Source organism: Salarias fasciatus, chromosome 10 (genome assembly GCF_902148845.1).
Source record: "Salarias fasciatus chromosome 10, fSalaFa1.1, whole genome shotgun sequence".
NCBI classification, from domain to species: domain Eukaryota; kingdom Metazoa; phylum Chordata; class Actinopteri; order Blenniiformes; family Blenniidae; genus Salarias; species Salarias fasciatus.
Genome location: NC_043754.1, coordinates 4,045,727 through 4,068,590, shown reverse-complemented (window position 1 = coordinate 4,068,590; position 22,864 = coordinate 4,045,727). Strand labels below are relative to the sequence as shown.

The following is a 22,864-nucleotide window of genomic DNA, read 5'->3' as shown; positions in this document are numbered from 1 at the left end:
TGCATCGACGGCGTGTTAAAAAAAAATGTATGTAGTTTAGTTGGACTGGACATGTGAGGCGCCGCCGGCGTTATTTTTAACTCCGAGCTTTTGGCTAGTTTTAATACTGCTGCTAAAACAGCATTAGTGACATTATTAGGAGCAAGGGAGAGAGCTAATGATGTGCCGAACAGATGGCTATGAAAGTAGTTCAATCACTTATGAAGAATAATACGCCGGCCCTTCGCTGCACTATTGATAAAGAAATCTCACTGCAAGAACAAACTTAAACAGTGGAAAATATCTCCCTCATTATGCTGCTACTTTTCTTAAATATACACTGGATTTATTATTTTTTAACAGAGGTTTTGTTTCCACTCCAAAGCGTCTCTGTAGGTGGCCAATCTCATAAAATCTTTGATATATGTGCACAATTTGCCTGAAACATTTTTCTTTTCCAGGTCAGGAAAGAGGGAAATGGCTTTTTCTTTCCGCAGGAGTGCACATCTCAGTCAAACAGCATATTTATGGTTTTTGTTGCTGATAGAATTATTTTCCATTCCCTGTGTTCTCAGCTTGCTCTGGGAATTCAATCATTGCCTTAGAAACATGATTCACTGCTGTGACTGTTTTTTCCCCCCTCTTCATTCAATTTCAAGGACTTGGCAACCTTGTCCTATTCAAACGTGTGCATTATTACATTTTATTGTTGGCCATAAATGAATGGTGAGGTTGAGCACTCTAAAGGCAAGTGTAGCACATTAGGGTTTGTATAATATCACGTCTCAAGGTAAGAGTCAAACCTCCTGCAATCCTGTGTTTCAGCGGCAGAATTGCCGTGTTGAAAGCCATCAAAAAGCGCCGGGAGCGAATCTAGACGGCGATAGCAAAAGCTTTTATGGACGAGAAAAGTTTCAGATTGCATTCCACTTGCTTTTCAATGAAGGTGCATTTGAGTATTTGCCCCTCTTTCCCAACAACAACAAAAAAAAGAGAGAGAGAGAGAGAGAAGAAAACATCTCGGCACTTCTGTGACTGTAATAAGAATAAACCAAATGCCCCAGCGGTGACTTTAATACCTGCACGTCTTGGACCGTTAAACAAATAGTGAGAAGTGTCAGAGCAAAGTTAGAGCTCATTTATTCCTGAAGAGCCTGGGAACTGACAAATACACAGCGGGTGCCGGATGTTTCCTGAAAGCTAGTGAATCAACTCAAACAAGAATTAAATGGAATAATTTATCATTCTTTTTTCATATCAGACCACGAGTTGGCGCTGTTGGTTGGTTTAATAATGAAACCACACACACATGCACACAGAGAACGATTCACTATGAACATCAACAACGTACGGAAAGATGACAGATTGCTCTGACTGCGAGTCACCGTAATAAAAATCCAACCTGCTCCTCTGTCCCTATGAATGTCAGCAGTGTTAATATTTATGGCACCTTGTTCTCTGCATGCAGGTGCACGTGATTTCAGGAAACTGATTAAATAAACCTAGTATGCATCCTCATACCCTGTTCATGGCTCATTCTTTTTTTTATAAAGTTGTATACACACTGACAAAAATCTGTAATATTTTCAGATCCAAAAGTTTTCATGATATAAATTAAAACTCTTCAAAGGGACTTCAAAGGCTACTCACAGTTTCCTATGAGAGGGGGAAAAAAAAACAAAAAACTTCAAGGTCTGACTCTATTGTCGTCATCCCCATTTAAATGTTGGCATATCACTATGTAATTGGAGGGAGAGAAGATCCCTGTCCTCATTTCGCCTTTTACAATTAAAGCTCTGGAAACTATAAAAGCTTAAACAGAGACAGATGGCACAAAGAAAACATTAGTGGCGCGATCATTGACCAGCTCGGAGGCTCGGAGTGTGAGCAGGAGGAGATGTGCTGTGACAGAATGAGGGTTTACCTGGCGGGACGACGGGGGGAGGGCGCCAGGAATTTATGCAAAGGACAATAAAGGGGGTCAGCTTGTTTTCTGAGAGTATGGGTGATTTATCAAACCGGTACAATTTACGATGGTTTAGTTCAAACTTTATTACAAATTGACAAGTCTGCATGTGAGATTACTAGAAAGTCTAAATGTAAAGCACTGTTGACAAGACAGGACTAGTTGGAAACAGCTTTCTGAAAATGTTTACATTTAGAGAGCAACTTTTTGTTCATGAAGGCTATGCACAGAATCAGCACTACGCTGATGACGCTGTAGTTTACATGCAAGGATACAAGTTGGTGCCTCTTGAGATGCAACCACACGCAATGAAGGATAGATGAAGAGAGTGTTCATTTTATTCAAAACGTGTGTTTCAAAACAACAGCAGAAAAAAAAGTCCACCACCATTAATGTTGTTGTTGTTGATGAAACGGTGAATGTGCAGAAGGTCGACTCATGGTGACCACAGAGCAGCACTTTGCATTTCAGGAAAGTTGCATTTTCCCTGTGTCTCGAAAACGTTGCACTCTGGGAGTCGTTTCCAAAAATTACAGTTCTCAAACAATCCCAATTCCATTGTCGCATGAATGAACAGCTAAAAGGCAACACAAATTCAGCAGTTTGACTTGAAACATTATGTCAGCCGGGCCGAGGAGAAGCAGCTGCGTTCAAGCATCGCAGAGAGTTGTTAGAAATGACTCGCAAATCGTCGGCTGACATTTTCACCTCATGCTGCCGTCAGTTCGGACTTAAAAAAGAAAATAATAAAGGATGTGAACATTTCTGTCAATTACTCTGCTTCCATTTAATTACCAGCGTGTCAGCCGGGGCTGAAACGCTTCTCCTTTGACCTTCACTCCTGTGGCCTCGCACCCCGCAGGGTCAGCGCTGTTCTCCCGACGCACTGTCTGTGTGTGTGTGTGTGTGTGTGTGTGTGTGTGTGTGTGTGTGTGTGTGTGTGTGTGTGTGTGTGTGTGTGTGTGTGTGTGTGTGTGAGAGAGAGAGAGAGAGAGAGAGAGAGAGACACTTTCTGGGGAGTGCTGCTGCCCACTGACCTGCTCATCCATCAGATGGAGTCCATCCATCCCCATCCACCCCACAGACACTCCCTTCCAGCCTCCAAACCCCCCCACCACCACCAAAGGGCCCATCAGCGCGGCGGCTCCCTGCCAGACCTGGAATCTCCACATTAATTTCTCATCTGCGACGCCTTAATGAGCTCCGCCTGCTCGTCCACCTCTGAGACCTCGCTGATTATCAGACGGGGAGGGGGGGCGCCATTTGTCAATGGCAAGAGGTGGCATTTACACTGCTGACCTTCCTGCCAAGGAGAGACGAATCAAATCAAAATGGGGGGAGGAAATAGCAGAGTCGGAGACAAGAGAAAAGAAAGCAATCAAAAGCTCTGTGGACACGGGAGACGCCGTATGTAAACACGATCTGTATTCATGGAGCTGAATGACGGGGTGGGGGGGTGGAGAGGTCACACCAGGTCCAAATGTCCATCATCTATATGTATCTGTATGTTTTAGTGCTCATGCAAGGATAAACATGTTATTTTTCCTTCAGTCTGTGTGTGTGTGTGTGTGTGTGTGTGTGGAGCTGCAGTGGCGGGCGGTGGGAGGTGCACGCGCCTCGGAGGGAGCGGGGATTTGCCGGTTATTGGATGGAGGGGAGCGGTGTAGGTCTGTGACACCCGCTAACCTTGGCCAGGACTGCTGGGACTCCGGGGGTATCCATCACCGTGGCAGCCCTGAGACCCAGACCCGCGGAAAAGCCACAGAAGTTGCCGGGGGAGGGAAAAAAGCTAGTAAAAATTTAATGCACTCCGCAGAGCGGTCATGTCATACTTGGTTATGGAAAATAATCCCAGATGCCTGCAGTGCTAAAATGGAGCTGTAATGTGCTCGCCTCCTAACCCGGCCTGACAGCCATGATGTACGACTACCATTACCGGAAAATATCACTTCAACTAACCCGTGATCCGGCTCCGCTAAGGGTCATATTATCCATGAGGAACAAATTACACTCCCCCAAAGTAAATACAAATTTCCTACACTGACTGGGTACAAAGCGCGGCGAGGGGAGGGGAGGAGGGGGGGCAGGCGGGAACGTTACCTATGACAACGCTCTGCGGAGTGACAAGGATGATAAAGTACATGACAAATCACCGGCTGACAGGGTACTCTAGTGCAATCAGCCTCAGCCTCGGCCTGGCGAGCACCCACTCAAGCCTGTAAACACCACTCTCTTCCTTTGGAGGGGGCAAAACACATAATCTTTTAACGCTGACAAGTTGCTCTCTCCTTTTTATTACTCATCCTTCCCACTGCGGTGGAAGGAGGGAGGGCTGGAGGAGGGGGAGGAGGATATAAAATGGTTTTATGTACAGTGCTGCTGAGTGATTGAGAAACACGACTCTCCGGCTGTAATTGCCTGAGGGCAAACACAGCAAAACAATAAAGGAAGAGAAACAGCAAATATATTACCAGTTCAGATCTTTATTTTATGTCAAGGACAAACAGGTTCTCTGGGCTGCTCTAAAGCACCTACTTAGATCCCTCGCCTCCAATAAGAGCGCGGCGCGGCAAATTACAGCACTCCGCTGCATGGCCATTAATAAGACGCAAAGCATTTTCAAAATGGCATTTACAGCTAGTGGCTACTGATAGAGCGAGTAAATAACACTCAGGAAAGGTGTGGTCTATAAAAGAAAAAAAGCCCAGAGGCGAGAGGAGCAGAAATAAAAAGCTCCATGGAGATAAAGTCCTGCAGATTACAGAGCAGAGTCACTGTCTTCACTAAGTAACACTATTGGTGACACTGGAGGGAAAAAAAATAAAACTGGAGAACCAGCAGATATTCATGATAAAATGTTTGAGTGGCAGTTTCAAGGTGCCACTTACTGGGGAAAAAAAAAAAAAAAAAAAAAAAAAAAAATCACTTAAGCATTAGCGAGTCCAGACAGAGCGAGTGCCTGAGCACTCTTGACAATATTACAAAGAACTGCTACGACAAGGACACATTTACCACGGTTAGGATTCAAATAGAAAATGATTGCTGTTGAATGTTTCACTCGATACATTTTACAAGAGGAGAGGAAAAGGTGCATTTACATTTATGAATTACTGTATGGAATAATTCTCCCCGAAGACGTTTAGCAGACTTTTTCAGCGATCCGTCAGCCCCTTAAAACTAACAACATGAATGCAGGCCTTTTTCTGGCTTTACAGACGCATACATTAGAAAAAGAGTTATAGTGCTTTCCAGCCAAGACTATTTGTGTCCACATGAGATAAATCGACCATGTTGTAGTCTGATCCACCAAAAAGACTTTTCCTATGAGGACATTTCACAGTCATTGACTGAATGAGCCCCCATCACTCATAATGACAGCACTTTTCAGAGATAATGTTGTTTGTTCCTCTTTTTTTTCCTTCCCTCAAATATTTGTTTGAATTACTATTTATTTTTCATGATCATCATTATTCATCTAGTTACTTTTTGGGTTGAGGGTGCTTGTGTGTGTGTGTGTGTGTGTGTGTGTGTGTTACCAAGTGGAGAGGGCCTTCCTGTAGGGGGGTGGAGAGGGTGGATGTGAGTGTTTTTGAGGTGTTCTTGAGCATTTGGCTATGTTGTATATATTTGCATGTGGTGAGTTGGTTTTTGTGTTAAAAGTAAAAAAGCAAAGTGCTAGAAATAAAGTTGGAAAAAAAATAATGGCATTACTTTGCATCAAACGCCGATAATTACGACGAGATAGTGTTTCTGTACATCCAGTAGACTTCTGATAAAACTGGATGACGCATCTCCGCTTCCTCAAAAATGCATTGAATCCGTCTCCGTGGAAATGAGGTAAAGGGCTACTTTTCGAAAACCTCATGTCTGGGCAGGTGCATCGAGATCATCCTGCAGACATGAAGTCTGACATGTACCTGGATGTCCGTGACGCGCAGATGAAGCTTCATGAAGCTTCACGAACCACTGTCTTTATTTTCTGAAGCCACTAGATGGTGCTATCTGTTGAAGAAATGTTTTCCAATCCTCCAGACTCTAAGAACCGACAGTGGAAATCTAATGGCTTCAGAACATAACGACAGTGGTTCATGAAGCTTCGTGAAGCTTCATCTGCTCATCACTACTTCACGCTCAAACACTCAATCGTGAGTGATTCACTGCACGCACACACGTTCCCCTCTTCTTCCTCCCATGCAGGTCTGACTCCTGTCGTTATCCGAGCTCGATGGCGGCAGGCGGAGAGGAATCCTGGTGGCGGTCGGCCCTCTCACCCAGATGCTAATGACGACGCGTTCCCGGCTAATAATACCGGCGCTGTGTGACGAGTGATTGCGGCGAGCTTTCCCTCCCACCTGTCTCCCAGCATGCCATTAGCGTGTCACGCCGGAGAGTTCCCATCCTACAGGTCACTTTGTAATGAGCAAATGCTCTGACAGCTTCCAACTCACACACACACACACACACACAGATACAGCAGGATTGCGCGCTCACACACTCTGGCGGTCTCTTATCAGAGCCTGGCAGCTCCCCGCCGACACGGCGGAGGCCTTCTGCACCAGGCAGAACGTGATTTCTCCCGGGAACACTTTTTCCATTTCCTGCTTTTGAAGGGAAACTAAATAAGCCGCGTTCGTCCTCGTCTGAATACATTTGACCCATTAAAACGGCTCGGCTCTCCCGCGCGCTCCTCCGCCGCGTTGTTGTAAAGTAGACCGGGTCGCCTCGCCGAATGCAGATGACGGCGGCGGCGGTGGCGGCGCCTGGCAGGAGGAGATAGTGGCAGAGGTGACGTGCACTGAGGAGGGGGTTAAAGTCTAGAGCGGGAGCTCCAATTACTCCCTAACATGGAGGAGGAACACATGAGTCAGCCCCTTGTCATCGGGGTCCCCTATTTACTAATTCCCTCCTCTGTTACTTTAACACACAATTAATCAATGACAGGAAGGTGTAGTCGGCGCTGTTCATCAGGAGCGTAACGTGAGCCAGGGTGAATTAATACAGTCACTGGGGGGATTACAGCTTACCGTGCTCGCTCGCTCTCTCTCTCTTCCTGAAACAAAAAGGAATTGCCACCGAGACAGGAGCAATTTAAATCGACAACACTGAGTAATGACTCAATTTGCTGCACAGTCTAAACACCACAAGCAAATAGCATTACTAAATCATTAGAGTGCATCCAGATCTCTCGTTAGGAGTCGGCGGATAACGTGGCCGCTTCTGGAATCCCGGATTATCGGGAGGTTCTGGAACAGAAACCTTCCTTTGACTTAAACATTATTAAAAGCAACAGCAGCCCCTTGTACAGTAGGCACAGCGCAGATGTGAAAATGTCACTGTGCATTTTCTTCCATTGATTTCCACTGCGAGGCGGGCGGAGAATTTGATCTTCCGAAGGTAAAGGTGAGGGAAAAGGTTTGGGTGGATTGTTAGAGTGGCCCGAAAATAATTGGGGTGAACCAGACTTAACACATTGACATTTTCAGGAGAGTGCTGGAAGATGATGGAGCGCGCGGCGGAGCGTCGCTCTCTCATGTGGTTCCCGAAGCGTCCAACGTGAATCCAGACCTTCACATTTCTGTTGTTTTTAACAGAGGCTTCATGTTGTTCAATTTGAAAATGACAAACTCAGATCAACACCGCTAACATAACCTTTTCAGAGCCTCCACATCAGCGTGCTTTACCTTTTAACTCAGGCCTAAGGCTACATTTTCAGGTGAAAATGCAAAACTTCTGTTGTGTTTTGCTGGTCCGTTTACATGACGACAGCGTTCTGAGGCACTGAAAATGCAACTTTTTGAAAACACTGAGAGTCCGTCCTCGTGAAAACAGGATAACATGCAACTTTTCTAAAACGCTGCTACTGTGCACCACAGCCATCATAATTCCCTCTTCTACACATGAGTGAATAGATGGACAATAACAACCACAGCAGAAAGCCTGCACCGCCTGGTTCTGCAGGTTCTGCCTTTAAAAGGGAGTTTTTTCCATTCCACAGTTGCCTATGCTTGCTCGTGTGGATCTCTTGGTTTTTCTCTGTAAAAGTGTCTGGAAATGACTGCTTTACTTGGCGCCAAATAAATAAAGCTGAATTGAATTGATGTGAATTGAACCATGGCCTCCAGAGCATCATGACTCCCAGTCCATTTTCTTGGTAGTTTGACAGTAACAACATTCCAACATGGCCGTCTTGTCCGGAATGTCCGTTTTCTCCCGTTGTTAAGGTTCAGAGCATAGTGACCAAACGGGAAAACTACTTTATTGTTAGCATGTCTGCCAAATGGACATCGTTTTCAAAACGTTGCCATGTAAACATGAAACTTTTCTCACATGAAAACTATGTGTTTTCATTTATATTCGCCACAGCGAGCATGAGAGAAACCTCTGGAATTTAACGACTGCACAATCATCATCACTGCAACTTGAGGCACTTTTCATTACAGATCCAGGAAAGCATCTCTGTTGTTTTGTGGAAGTGTTGACTGCAAACAACTGTCTCATAAAAGTGAGAAACCGCAACAGTCGGCTAATGCAGCGCAGGAAACTCTTCCAGATCCCAACAGTGGGAGGTGTTGATTGGTATAATAGGAGCATAAATAAGCAAAAAAACACCTACATGTTCAGGAGGTTTTCTCTCTAATCAGCTGGAGTGTGGATCTCATAAAGAGATGAGAAAACACAGAGATGGAAGCACAGAAACGGCAAAAGACAGAAAATCTTGCACCCATACTCTGTGGCTGTCACAGCAGTCTCACTGAAATGCATTCAAAATTCCTAAAAAGCCAGAACACTTTGATTTAGATTTTGCACATCATTAAGTCATTTATAATTAATGCGCAAGTAATTAAGGCTTTCTCCTTCTTATTAACAGGATGTTTAATTCTAATTACATTAAATTCTCCAGTCTTAACAGAAAGTCTAATGTTTGAATTATATTGAAAGCTGATAAAAGACGCCTGAGGCACTTTCAATAGCAGCTGAGGAGATGCTGGATAAAAGCCAGGCTTACCTTGTCGTCTTGGTCACTCTCTGTGTCGCCCTGCAAGCAGAGAAAGGAACGAAATGTGATTAGAAATATTGTCGCAAGGTTTTACTTCAACTCGTGTGCAAGCTATACTGTAATTCACCTTTAAAATGTGATATCTTATCAGCTTTTTAATGACCGAACCTCTCGCGTTGGGTTCATCAGCTCATACGTGCGGCGCCGCCCTTGTTAACATTGAAACCGATGTGAAATTCTGATGGCGCCGGAATTTCCAAACGCTAATCGCCCCTTGAATTCCAATTGTGTGATGTGTGTTCCTGCTCCGGGCTGGGGATGGCGAAGCGACAAGAGGAGGTAGGCAACTTTGTAATGGAGGGAGGGAAAAAGTGGCTAGATTTCATTTTTTCGTTCCAATTTCAATTTCAAGGTCCACTTAATTCTTTATCAACTAATTAGTGTGATGCTGGGTGACTGGCGGCCCTCAACGCCGTGCATATGGCTGAGGCGCAGAGAGGCACTGGAGTCGGTAATGAAGAAGGCACTGGGGGGGAATATGGGCAGGGGCTGGTACAGTGTGTGGTGGGAGAGCAGGGAGGGGGCTGCTGGGTGTCGATTAAAGTATGGCGGGAGCGAGGGAAGGGGGGTGAGATGATTGACAGCCCAGGGAGTGAGCGACAGAAGGCCCTGCTGTTTTTCTCCTTCCTTTCTCACTCTCTCTCTCTCTCTCTCTTTTTTTCTGCTTCCCTCTCTTGTTTTTTGCTGATCTGGGGCCCTGCAGAGCTCAAAGGTAGCTGGCTGGGTTTGTGGCTGATCTGCTTCTCAGGCTGGATGGTAAAAAGGGGGCCTTGCGAGCTCAGCAGGAGCACAGCATCCAATTTACAGGCCTGTCCCACACGGCCCCAGGGGCCGCCCGCGGCGCGCTGCCATGATGGTCAGCTCCAGCAGCTCATAAATTATGCAGAGGCAATAAACGCACTGGGCAAACACTCCTCAGACGTTCCCCTGCTCCATTTCTCTCTCACTTGCCTTTTCCTCCGCCACCCACCAGATTCCACCCCCCGTTTTAATACACTGCGCAGGAAGCCAGAAGCCCTGAAGGCCGTCAGCGATGGAGGGAAAACGGAGGATAACGACAGATGAGAGCGGATCCTGATTACATCCGTGTGATATTAAGAGGGTGAATTTGCGAATATATTCCAACTTGTGAATAAACAGGCGTGTCTGCAGCGTGTCGTCCTGCAGCTTCCCACACACAACTGACTCACGCGGCAGCCGGCGAGATCTTCAGGCCTCCGCGGCGAAGCGGGCCGGGGGCGCTCATTAACCGCAGCTCCGCCTACATGCGCACCGCACGCACCCCGGAACCCGGGCCGTCAAATAACGGACATCACTTTAGTTTTCCCGCCGTGTTGTGATCCATAAAAAAAACACGTCTAGCCTCTTTCTCGTGTTCCCTGCTTCACCCCGCCCCCCTCTCGCTCTGCCTCCTTTCCCCCCGCCGTTCCCCGGCTGTGCAGCCAATTGCTTTGATTGCCAAGATAGAAGCCGGCTGGAATGACTTGCCCTTGCTTGTGAAGCAAATGGAACATGCTAATGGAACTCATCGTATTACCCGATGCAAAAGTGCCATAGCTCATTACTTTAAGATAAAAGGATATCATTGTAGACGGCAAGCAGAATTGACTTTCTGTGCCGCGACTTGATGATGATTTAATCAACTGCTCTCTTTCACTTCTCATCCCGGCGCCTGTCGCTTTCGCAGGTGCCACTAAACGAAGCACTCACACGGCGAGTGGGGGAGAGAAAAGAAAAGAAATTGCTGTCATTACTTTTTTCCCCGGGAATAGAGGTATGCAAATTTCCCAGAGCGACAAAGGGTGGGAAAAAAAAGGAAAAAAAAAAAAAAAAAAAAAGAGGGGGGGAGAACTTAATAAAATGGAAATACCTTTATAATGAGCAAAGTAAAAAATCCTGAGATCAGGCCTGACAGGCAAGGGCAGGCAATTTGATCATCCTTACAGCGCACACGCCGAAGCTCCCTCCAACCCGCTGCTCCGGCGCGGGGCAAGGAGTAACAAATAATAATATCCTTAAAAAGATAAAAACACATTTCAGGCGTACAAACAAGTCAGAGCTGTCACTCACTGATAAGTGATCATAGTGAACTAATGCGTTGCCTCATGCATAACGCAACCCGAGGCGAGGCGGGGGGAACACAATCCCCGCATATCTCCACTTTTTCATTCCTACTTTCTGGTTCTTTCATCAGAAACGGATGAGCGCAGCTAGAACAAGTCGCAGCTTAGCTATAAACACCGGGAAATGTCACAGAAGATCGGCGTGCCTCTTCATTAATAACCGAGGAACGGAGGTGAGCGCCGGCTCTAACAGTCACTTATTGCTCCAGTTCTGTGTGACAGGAAGAGCGACTGACGGGCGAGTATGGATAACCCCGCAGAGCGACGGCTAACCGTAAAGTCAAAAAATACTTTATCCCCATCCTGGGAAAACCAGTCCAATGAAAAGACCCGTGTCAAAGGTTTAAAATGAATCCGAACTGACTGTATTACTCTACAGTGAGAGGAAAAAAACAACAACAATAGTACTATTGAGATGAGTGAAGTTCGCTCTCTGAAACGAGTTTTATTTAAAGGAACAGCGGCGTACAGTAAGGAAACCATTAGTCCAGGGCTGACAGAGAAAAGTGATACTCTATCCAGGCCCAGTGCTATTTACACAGGGCAAGCATTATACTGTACAGCCAGACCCTGCTGTTTAGTTTAAGTAACACAGGAATGTCAAACATTAGCTGCAGCTCTAAGAGCTGTTGATGTTGGCCTGTATCCGGAGCACTTCTGATTGCCCCTGCGCTCTCACCCGGGCCTCTCTTTTGGCTGAGTGCTCTTACAAATTTCCCCTCCGCTCGGTCCAAGCATCGGGCCTTTTGTTTGTATTGGTCTGAAAGTAGGAGTAAATTATTCTTGTCCTAAATCCTCTCCAGCTGAGAGCAATGCCGGCCCAGTCGAAGGGGGAACATGAGGAGCCGCGGGCCGAATGCTAAACGGCGCGGCGGCGCTCGCGTCTGAGGCCGCCGCTCCTGCCAGAGCCGCCCGCCCGCCCGCAGAAGAAGAAGAGGAATGTCTCAGCTGAAGAGGTGACCACATCACAGAAAGCATGCGTGCAAGACAGGGATGCCATGTTCCCTTCCAGAAATCCTCAAACACAAACAGATGGAAAGTTGGTGGAAGAAACACAAAAAACCCAGCAGAGTGTGTTTAGTTTTATTTTGTTTTTTCACAATTGTAAATGCACCGTTTCTGCTCGGTGTAGTTGTGGAGAAGTCCGGGTGGGTGATGGATGCATATTGTCGCCCCCACGAGCCACATTAGCCGGAGGTGATGCTGGTTGCTTTCCATGACCTTTGAATTAATTATGGCTGATGGGGGCTTCATTAAAGCGCCCCGGCGCTCGGAGGACGGTGTCTGTTTATCAACCTGAGCCAGGTTGTCCTGCAGGATGGCCGAAGGGGGTCGAGGCCCGGGGAAGACGCCAGCCCGCCTGCATGCCTGGGAGCGCGAGAGACAGCATGAGGGATGGCAGCCATCGCCGGGGTCGGCGCTAACGGCGCCAATTTGACGCGCCGCCGTCGAGGGCGCCTCGTTCCCTCCTCCTCACGGCTCCTTCCTGATATAGCTGCGCGTCCTGATGGTTTTCTGATGCAAACAGTCGCATGGCGAAATGGTTCTCCGCCTTCCCGGTTGCATCCTCCTCCATCTGCTGCTGGGGCCTGGGCGCCGCCGACCGCCTGCCTGTCACAGCGTGCGTGGAAATTAGCTGGGGAGGAGGCGCTCGCTTGTGCTAATTACATTTTAATCATTGGAAATGTGTTGGCAAATCAAGCCTTGATTGCCATCTTGGAGCCCAGTGCTCCTCTCTGCAGGTTGGGGACGGCAGGGGGACAGCGGCGGCGGCGGCGGTGGGGGGGCTTGCCAACCTGGACACCTCCTCCTCCGCCACAGCTTGACATGGCGGCATGCCTGGCCTACCGCCGGGCGGGGGCTGTGCCACGGCGGTCGTGGGGAGCACAGGCAGATCAGGGACGTGAGATGGGGATCTGTGCCACGCATATTATCAACCCCCCCCCGGTTACATCTCCTGTCTCTCTCTCTCTCACACCCACACATTACTCAGTCTGCTCGTCCCGCCGCTGTGAATTGAGGAACAACAAATGGAGGCGGGCAGGAGGAGACTGATGAGCTCGGGGTTTGCTGCACAGCACCTGCTCTGGCACGGCGAGGAGCCGGAGCAGCCGGCCCCGTCACAAGACGCTCGCCGAGAAAAGTCTCACAGCAGGGAAAAAAATAAAACAAACAAGCAGACTTGGTTCCAGGAAATCTTCCTGAAATCTTCAGGTTGGAAATAAGAAAATAAGGATCTGCTCAGTTCCTCCCAGCCTTTGTCTTGAGGGACTCAGATTTCTGATACTGTGAACTGAGGTGACGACTCAGAACTGTGAAATCCAGGTTCTCCTTTATATTCTAACACTGAGTTCCTCCTCCTTGGGTTTATACACCATCTCGGGGTGTTTATTGGATCGGTTTCAAACTTTAATTCTCCAGTTTTTCAACCCAAAAGACGCATTCAGCTCTAATTTAGTCTGTTGTTTTAATGAAGCCATATTGTATCTTAACTCTCTTGACACTCACTGTTGTCTTTTGATGGATTCATGCTTCTCTTTAACTTGACGAGCCGCCATTTTCCCTCCCACTGTTTTCATTCTCAATGAAAACGCTTAACTTATTAGCTTTGTGACATAAATGCATTAAATACAGACTGAACTGCTTTTTTAAGCAATAATAAAAATTATGGAATTTCATGTTGAGTGGGTCAGACTAATGCATTAGTGCCAAATTAACCTTTAAATTCAAAATTTAAAACCAGTGTTTCCTTTAAACATGCTATCATTTGCTTGGTGTCCAGATCGGAGCCTCCTGCAGGTCGGATTTGGAACGTAGGCCTTATGTTTGAAACCCCACCCTGGTTGGGAATCACTGCTCTCACTGAATGTTAGCAACCGGCTGACAATTAAAGAAAGAGGCAAAAACACACAAGTCCAGAAATAATCCAGGGCCGAACAGGAATAAGTCCAGCAAACACACACTGCATTTAAAAAAAAAAAGGTATAACGGTATCCATGAAAGACAGCTTTGTAAATACGCCTTAGAGTTCAGGGAGGGGAGAGGAAATTCAACATGACGTTCCTGACTGGGACACATCATTAAAATAAGCGAGGCTCTTTGGCGATGACACCGAACATCTAATTTCCAGCGCGTCTGCTTGATGTCCAAACGTCACATAAAAGTACGGTGGGAAAGAGAAGTCCTGAAAGAAAAGCACGGGGAGAACGGAGACGTCTCAGCGTGAGTGCTTCAGACAGTCTTTATAGTCGCAGAAGGCGAAGGCTCCTCTCAGAAGCCAAGAATGTTTCGTCAGGGAGGACCAGACTTCTGTCTGGACTCATATAACCGGGTCTGATCCGCCTGAGCAGCTCCGGCCAAAAGCAGCAGGCCGACATCTGCCTGTAATTTCCCTTCAAATGTAAAACTTTATCCAGAAGATATTCGATTTGACCGCAAACCCTGGGTTCCAGTCAGAGGGACCGGAGAGCTGAAGGATGGCAGGAAAATGAAGCCTTCCATAAAATAATAACAACTTTATAGCCTGTGACCTCTGCTTTCAATATTCTGGAGTACTTTTTTTTTTTCAAGTCTTTTATTTTACTGGAAGGTGCTCAAACATATCCGCAGAGCGGGTTTTTATAAATCAGACTCTTTTAATTTAAATTTTTCATGAAGTCCACATGTGTAAATCTCTGCGTCTACGTCTTAAATCACCATCAATAAAGCAGACGCGGAGGGTTGAGCCTGCTTTCCAGTGGAGCTTGGCGGTAACGGCTGGACTGGACGGTGATCTGAAACACAGGGAAACAAACTGCCGGGACGAGTCCAATGGAAACTTCTGCTTTACAGCGTACAAAAAGGACGGGACATTCAGACCCTGTTTACACAACGCTTAACGTCAACATTTAATGCTTTTGTATTTTTGCTTCAGGAAAGTTTGGCTTTTACACAGCAACATTTTAAAAACAATATCTGCTGATACAGAAGGGGACACCTTGACCCGCCCTGTCCTCTCACAGCTTCCTTAAGCCGACACGGGCCTCAGGCTTTAAAGTTGATGTTGGACTAATCAAAGACGAGCAGAAGGATCCAGAGATAATTACAGACATCAAACGGTATTGTTTGCGTGATGATGGAGGCTCCCTTGAGACCGGTCCACTTGATCTGGATTTTAATTACCTCTGCATGCTTGACATTCACACGGTTGTGATTTGTCATCTTCATTACAACAATCTGCTCACATTTCAGGAGCAGGAGAGAGAAACTTGCATGACAACAGAGGTTTGAGCACATAGGAGCCAGAGAAGCATAAAAAAATTACAAAAATGTGTGTCTTTTTTTTTTTCTTTAAAAGCAAAGATCAGCTCCAACTCGTGGTCTGGTGTACTAACTTCTGTGGAAGCTTCTCTTCAGCTAAAACACAAAAACAATGTTTTCACTCAAAATGTTGTTGTGTAAATGGGACCTGACTGAATAGCACTGCTTAAAAACCAGGGAACTACTTCAAACCCTCTAATGAGGGGACACCCTAAAATCCAAGCGGTAGTGTCCCCTGGAGACAGGAGTCTCTTTAGAGAGGACTGAATGGAGGACATGTTTGAAACAAAATAGTTGGAGCTCCTTGCTGAAAATGAATGGCGAACAACAGCAATGGATATCTGAAAAAAGCAGCTCAGTAATTACGGGAAGAGTTCGACTGCTGATGTGCAGATGAAGCTTCATGAACCACCGTCTTTATTTTCTGTATCCACGACATCTTACTGAGATGGATGTGAATAAATTTGGACATGCCAACTTTTTGTTCAAATGTAAATTAAATGTGAGCAATATTGTTTCCACAATAGTTCTTCTTGAAGAAAAAAAAAAAAAGTTTCTGGTTGGATAAAAGTAAATTTGAGCCTAAATTCGCCTGGAATGTGAATCATTTGGGGCTAAAACAGTGTGCCTGTATCCACACACACTGTGAAAGCAACTCAAAACAATGGAGTTCATATGCCAGGCCTTTAGGGGGCGCTGTAACTTTGCAACTCTTCCAGAAATTCACTGAAGAAGACGACACAGGGCAATGTAGCCTTATTAAATCAAATAGCATCAGGAGCTTCTGAGACGAACTTGAGAAATGTACTTTGACTGTATTCAGGCCATTTTCCTGTCCACTCGGACTGGAATTTGCCAGAAAAACTAGTCCACTGTCTACGTTTGGTAAGTGGTCCGCTCTTTAAGGTGTGTTGACAATAGAAAACATGTCCATGCACACAAATTTGTCCTCTCAGCAAAGGTGTCTGCACTTGGCGCGCCGCTCGTCCGAGGTTTCACTGTATTCATATTTCCACAAACTCACAGTCAATGCACAGACGTTTATCCACTAAAGCAAAGCTGTCAAGTGTGAAGACATCCAAAACAGATGCATGGGAACTTTAATGCTGTTTTAATATTTAAGGTACGGGGGATAAAGTGTCTTAAGTCTTATTGAAATGATCATTTGCAGTGTATGCGATCAGCAGCAGCACCAAGCTGTGAGACAAAGTGAGAAATCCGCCAGTCGTGTAAAGCGGAGTTATGAAATGAAAAGGAATCTGCAGCGTTCTTTGTTTGCATGTAGTGGGAAGTCTGCTCCGTCAGGGCTGCAACTCTCTGCTGTCAAATGATATAAGGCTGATCCGCTCCCCTCCCTCCCCCCTCCCACACTGACTCATGGCTGAGGGGGGAGAAAAACATCAGGATTAGGTTCTGTGCCTCTAATCACTTAACTCCTCACACCTGATGGCACACTATTAACTTTGACTGTCTCCAGTGACCCCGCGGGTCGTTGCCCATCACATCAAGTTTTTATTAGGGAATTTTCCTCATCATTAGCCATGGCCTGGAAACGAGCCATTAATATTCATACTGGCAAACCGAAATGAGGTCCCACTGATTTTCCATCATCCAGACTATCTGCGCAGCTGCCGCCGTTAACAATCACCCCGGTGTTGCACATTTGCCACGTATCATTATGGGGCTCCATAAAGGCTCTTTTTCTGCTTCTGCCATGATGGGAAGGAGAGCAAGGTGGTGGAGGAGGAGGAGGAGGATGGGAGGCTCGCAGCCAGCTGACACCCGTCTCGGCTCGGCTCGCTCTGCCAACAATCTGCCTGGAAGCGTCGCGCAGATACCGGCGCTGTCAACGCTAACAACCCCTGCAGGCTCTGCCAGGTACGCAGCTGAGGCCCGCCGAGGTGCCCGGGCCTCACGTCCCAGCGCACGCCGTTTATCAGGAGTCCGCTGGAAATCTTAAACAAGATCCCGACAAATCTAAAGATTGCGGTTTTATTTAGAGAAGGTAATGGAATCTGAAAAACGCCGCTGTGTGAACAGGGCCTGAGGAAACATCCAAAATGGCGGCCGATGCTTCCATCCATCTTCCCTTTCAGAGGAAGTGTGAGCGATACTGCAGGAGTCAGGCGGTGTGAAACCAGGCCTGATAACGTCTCAGCTATCTCCTGCTGATAAGACCCCCCCCCCCCCCAGACAGGCTGACCCCGACACGGGAGGAACTATCAGGCGGAAACTCCCAGACAGGCTGAAACAAGCAACAGGAAGACGCAGAAAGACGACCTGCGACATTAGGGACGTTTCCAACATGAACAACATATAACTACAAGTTCTATTTTTTTGGAACTTTGATTTTTCACTATTTTGAAATAAATATTTTGTATATTTTTCTTCATAAATAAGAGGATTACAAAATACATCACAAGAAATCGATTTGGGTTAGGTTACTAGCTAAGCTGTTTTCTAAAATTTGGATTAAAAAAAATAGAAATAATGACTAAATACCAGCAAAGTTTTATTTAATAAATTGTAAAAGTATTTCAAAATATGGCTCATGTCTGAATCATCTATCCAGCACGGCTCCGCCGGACAGGTTCAGAGATCAGCTGATGATGGCGGGCGCCCACTGAATCCGCTCCGACACGCGATCCGGTCCGCACACCATATTTTTAGCAACATCCTTGGAAATGTGTTTTTGAGCCGTGTTTAGTTTGAAAAGCGCCGTCTTGATACCACAAACAGACCTGCACAGTCGACAACTGGCGGCAGAACGAGGACAGAAGGTGAGACGCTAAAACAGACGCAGCCGTCTTCCAAATAATTAGAGCTGTAGTGACAAAAACACTTTGTTATTCTCCCACTATGATTTGCTAGTTGTCACACTGTACATCTGAGCAGCCTCATTATACAGAAAGTAGTCAAATAAAAGCCAACGCCGCACACTCCTGTCAAGATTCTGTCTGCCGCACATGCAAACAAGCGAAGATGAATAAACATTAGTTGTTGTCGAGGGCTGGTCTTTGAGCCGCCAGGCTCACAAAGATCCGCTTTGTACAAAATAAAAATATTTAATTTGAAAGACTGATGCAAGGCAAAATGAAATTAAAAGGAAGCCATGCTAACTGCTAAAACAAATTACTCACAGCACGCTAAATTACATTTGCTCCTCCATCAGCGAGATCAAACGAGCCTAGTTTGACTCTCCTGTGCTAATGATTTCCTGCACTCACCTCCTTTTTCATCCCAGGGGTGTTAATAAACACTCAGTCTGGCTTTTTTGTTTGTTTGTTTGGTTTATTTATACATTTCCCAGCTCCGCGTCTCATCTCATCTTCCCTCGCTCTGCCCGCGCCGGTGGCGGCGGCGGTGGAGGCAGCGGGCGAATTAGAGGAATCTAATGTAATCCCGGGGACGGCGGGCTCCTGAAAAACGTGCTCAATTAAAGCGAGATGAGCCCGGTGGGAGCGTCCCTGCCGGGGTGGAGGGTGACTGACACGGCCCTTTGGTTGGGATTAATTAGCATGCTAAGTGGGGGAGCGTGATTGCAGACAGAAAGTAGCAGAGATCAGCTTCACAGCAATCGGCGCCTCCCACCACACCGGCCCAGAGGAGACGGCGCCCACCCGTCCGGACCGTGCTGCCACTCAACGCCTGACGTCAGCCGAGGCGGCCGGAGTTACAGAGAATGAACCGAAGCTGGGTTTAAAGCAGAAGAGCTCTGGATTCATGAGTTCCTACGCTGTCCCTTTTTCTAACGTTTGGCCAAAGATGTGAACCGATCAGTACTGGACTTATTCTCACAGCGATGCTGAAACGGTCCAGGTACCTGTTTCCACACTGCATTTTACTGCACTGTCCTTCATTATCTACATCAGAGGTGAGATATCAGCATTCAAACTTCTACAAATGCACCATTCGGAGTCGCTGCACCAGATTTCTCCCATTTCCACGGAGTCTGTGTTTTCAGAGGCTCCGACCACCGCTGTCGGTTAAACGGACACATAACTCACAATGAAAGTTTTCCACTTTCACTTGAAAATGTTGCACATCAACTTAGACATTACGCAAATATGTGAAATCAATTTTGTGTGCAGACTAACATTTCTGTCCCTACATGGATCTGTAAACGTCTGTCTGGACCTTCTCCTCATACAGGAATCACATCCAGTTGAACTTGATCACAATCTTAGCAGCTTAGCCTCACAATAATAAAATAATCATCTGATTACTTTAGTCAAGCCAGGTTTATCTAGCGCCTATAATTCTATGTTTGTAAAGACTGAGCTATTATTGAAAAGTTTAAACAGTGAATACCAAACCAGGAGCCCGTCAGTCCAGAAAAAGGGCAAAAAAACCCAAACAAATCTGTCACGGCAGAATAGTAAAATTCAACTGAGAGGCCTGTCTGAGTTGGAGGTAACGAAAGAAAATGAACAGGTTTCAGTGAGCACACACAAAACACACTGCAAACGCAGGAATCGTCTTATACATTACAAACTAACAGCGCACGATCAAATCGCAAAATTACCAATAAGCTCACACAGATCAACGTTCACACACGCACAAGTTATTCTGGCGCTATAGTGACTCAATACAGAGAGCAATAGAGCAGCAATGTCAGGCTTTATAGGCACATGTTTGCTAAAGAAACGACAAATGAAGCGAGTCCACTTCCAAAAGTTTCCCCGATGTTCATGCGCACAGTGGCTGAATTAAAACCTTTTCAAGTTTTGTTTGTGAATTTTGTGTTTGTCTCTAAACAGGCTGCCGGCAGCCTGGATCACGCCGCATTATCACAGGATGACACCATTGTGAATAAACTCCTCTTAACTGCGGGAAACCTCGTGGACGACAAAGCCGGGGCGATGTGGGCCGGGGCGTGGAGGTGGAGGGTTTTCAGCCCGTCGCCGCGCCTCGCTGCCATTATCAGGACGTAAACATGGTGTCAAACTGGGAGGGCTGATGTGGACTCTCATTCCGGAGCCATGCTCAGAGAGAGTTTCCACACTTTTGTCGAACAGCGATGTTTTGCAGCGTTTCATGTGTTTTCTGTTTGATTGCGGTACAGCAGAACACCGCGGCGTTCGGGCCCCGAGGCGCTCTGTTCTATTGACTGCCCCAGCGGGGGACGGGGTCGGCTCCAGAATGAAAGACTACCCATGGATAAAAATGTTTACTCGGCAATCTGGGACAAACAGCGCGATGTGAACACAGCAAAATGCCAACATCTGCATCGGATCCACATCTCTGACCCTGTCAAAGGTTCTGCTGCCGTGTTTCATCTGAAATGATGTTTGACTGCAGCAGCACACTGCCAACGGTAATATCTTAGGACACCGTATCGTTTGCCAAGTTTAAAAAAGATACAAAATACTAAGCTGAAACTTTACAGATCATTCCCCAAACATCTCAGCTCAGATCACAAGTTAACCTGCACTGAAAAAGGAGAATTTAGACAGACCTGCAGTGACTCACTGATTTTAGCTCAGGACTTAACCATTAGGCTACCACCAAAAAATTATGACAATTTCAACAGAAATCCAATTAATAAAACATCCTGGTGCAAAAACACAATGAAATTTCCGAAAAACTTCTCCTACAGCTGTTGAGTTATATGCTTTTACAAATTCACCTGCATGAGTTTGAAGCTAATGTTAGTTTGGTAGCTTTCATGGAAACTTGACCGATATCTCAGCTCGGGTCTCTCAGTGTTGTGTCCGGCAATTTGGTCCAAAAAAAACAGCTTTTTACAATTTATTGTATGAACTGGTGGGCCGGATTGGGGTCTCTTGCAGGTCCGTTTTACACCCCGGGCCTTATCTTTGACACCCCTGATCTAGACCATGTCATCCGAGGAACGAGAATAAACTTCATCCATCTGAATTCACGAGGCGTTTTTTTTTTTTTTTTTTCCAGTGAGGGTTAACCATCATGTGGCGCACCGCCATTTTTCTAGGCCACTGTTACCCTTGTGTGTTGTAAGTAGTGTCTCTGAATAAGCAATGGCGGTCCAATAAAAACGGACGTAACCTCGGGCGTTTCCAGCCAACTCAGCACACACAACATCCAACGCAGTTTCTGACAGCTCGGTGCCCGAAAGACACAAGAAAGGAGCAAAAGACAGAAAAATCACTGGAGTATTTTGTCAGCTGTAATTACTCTCCAATTATATGGTCAAAATACGGCATTACGGGGCACTTTGTTGTCAGGGCAGCCTGGCTTTGATCAAGTCGTGGCAGAATGTGTTTCACATTAGAGGCCCCTCTATGATGTATGTTTCCTGTCACGGCAAGGATAACAGTAAGGTCAGCAGAGCAAGGACCCCCGCTCCCCCCGCCACAGCCGGGGGCAACGGCGACCTGTATCCATCCCGTCAGCCCCTCAGCCGCTGGGAAAAGACGAAGAAAGGGAGAAGTGTGTGCTGGAGAAACAAACCAACTCAGGAAAGGGAGGCTAGAATTTGCCACGGCTGGATCTTGAGGTGGTGAAAGGAGCAGTGATGGAGTCCATAATCCGGATAATCTAGTCTGTCACAGATGTCATCTATCTGTTAACGTTACAAGCGACCATTAGGATGGAAAAACTGAAGAAAAACCACGGCTTCGGGCAAAACGAGTGGAATCTGTCCACTCTGATCTTCTTCACCTCTTCTCGTTTCCCTGTGATTTTCATCCCAGGTGTGGCTTAAGGGAAATCAAAACCCCGTCTGAAATAAAAACGTATTGTTTTTGTTTCAGAAAACTTTTGCGTTTACACGGCAACGTTCTGAAAGCGGTCCGTTTCCACGGAAATGGCAGAAACTCTGAAGACGACATATCCAGCATGTCAGGCCACGAGTTGGTGCTATTAGTTGTTGAAAATGTTGCAACGTAAACATCATCTCCACAAAAACAGTGTTTCCTTACAGCTACACGACATAAACTGTTCCTAAGCACATCGTTCTAAGTCAGAAAGTTTTTCATACTTGGTGCTCTCCACGATTGTTTTGGTTTCTACAAACTGTTTCTCTGTAATCACAAGAAAACCGGGGGATTGCATTTATTAAATTACAGAGCCACCAGTGGCCTCGGAGCCTCTGGGTACCTTTAAACAAGTATATTTTGAGAAGAGTGTGAGTGCCGGATATGTTAAACATGATATTATCTCTGTGGGCAATGTCATGGTTGAAGCGAAGCCTGCGGTTCGCTTCAGTGGCGCGAAGCTGATGGACCATTCATCACTTAAACACACAGCCAAGGTCAGAGCCTGCTGCCCCGGAGCCAGCCTCATATATTAACAACGAGCGTTCAAGGAAAATTACAATGACTTTGAATGCGCCCGTTTTCACCGAACGCATCGTTCCCCGTCGGCTCGGCGGCGCTGTGAAAAACTCCACTCATCAGAAACGCCTGCGCGGAGGAAGAAGAAACGTTTGACTGCAGCGTCTCAGAGGCGAGCGGCGCT

General features: G+C 46.4%; 1 protein-coding gene across 1 annotated transcript in view; it reads right to left on the bottom strand.

Annotated features, from left to right (window-relative positions):
• auts2a (activator of transcription and developmental regulator AUTS2 a) overlaps positions 1-22,864 on the bottom strand; it is a 311,150-nt gene that overhangs the window by 102,430 nt on the left and 185,856 nt on the right. Inside the window, 1 exon segment of the mRNA XM_030100770.1 lies at positions 8,952-8,981. Coding sequence (XP_029956630.1) covers positions 8,952-8,981 — 30 coding nt within the window.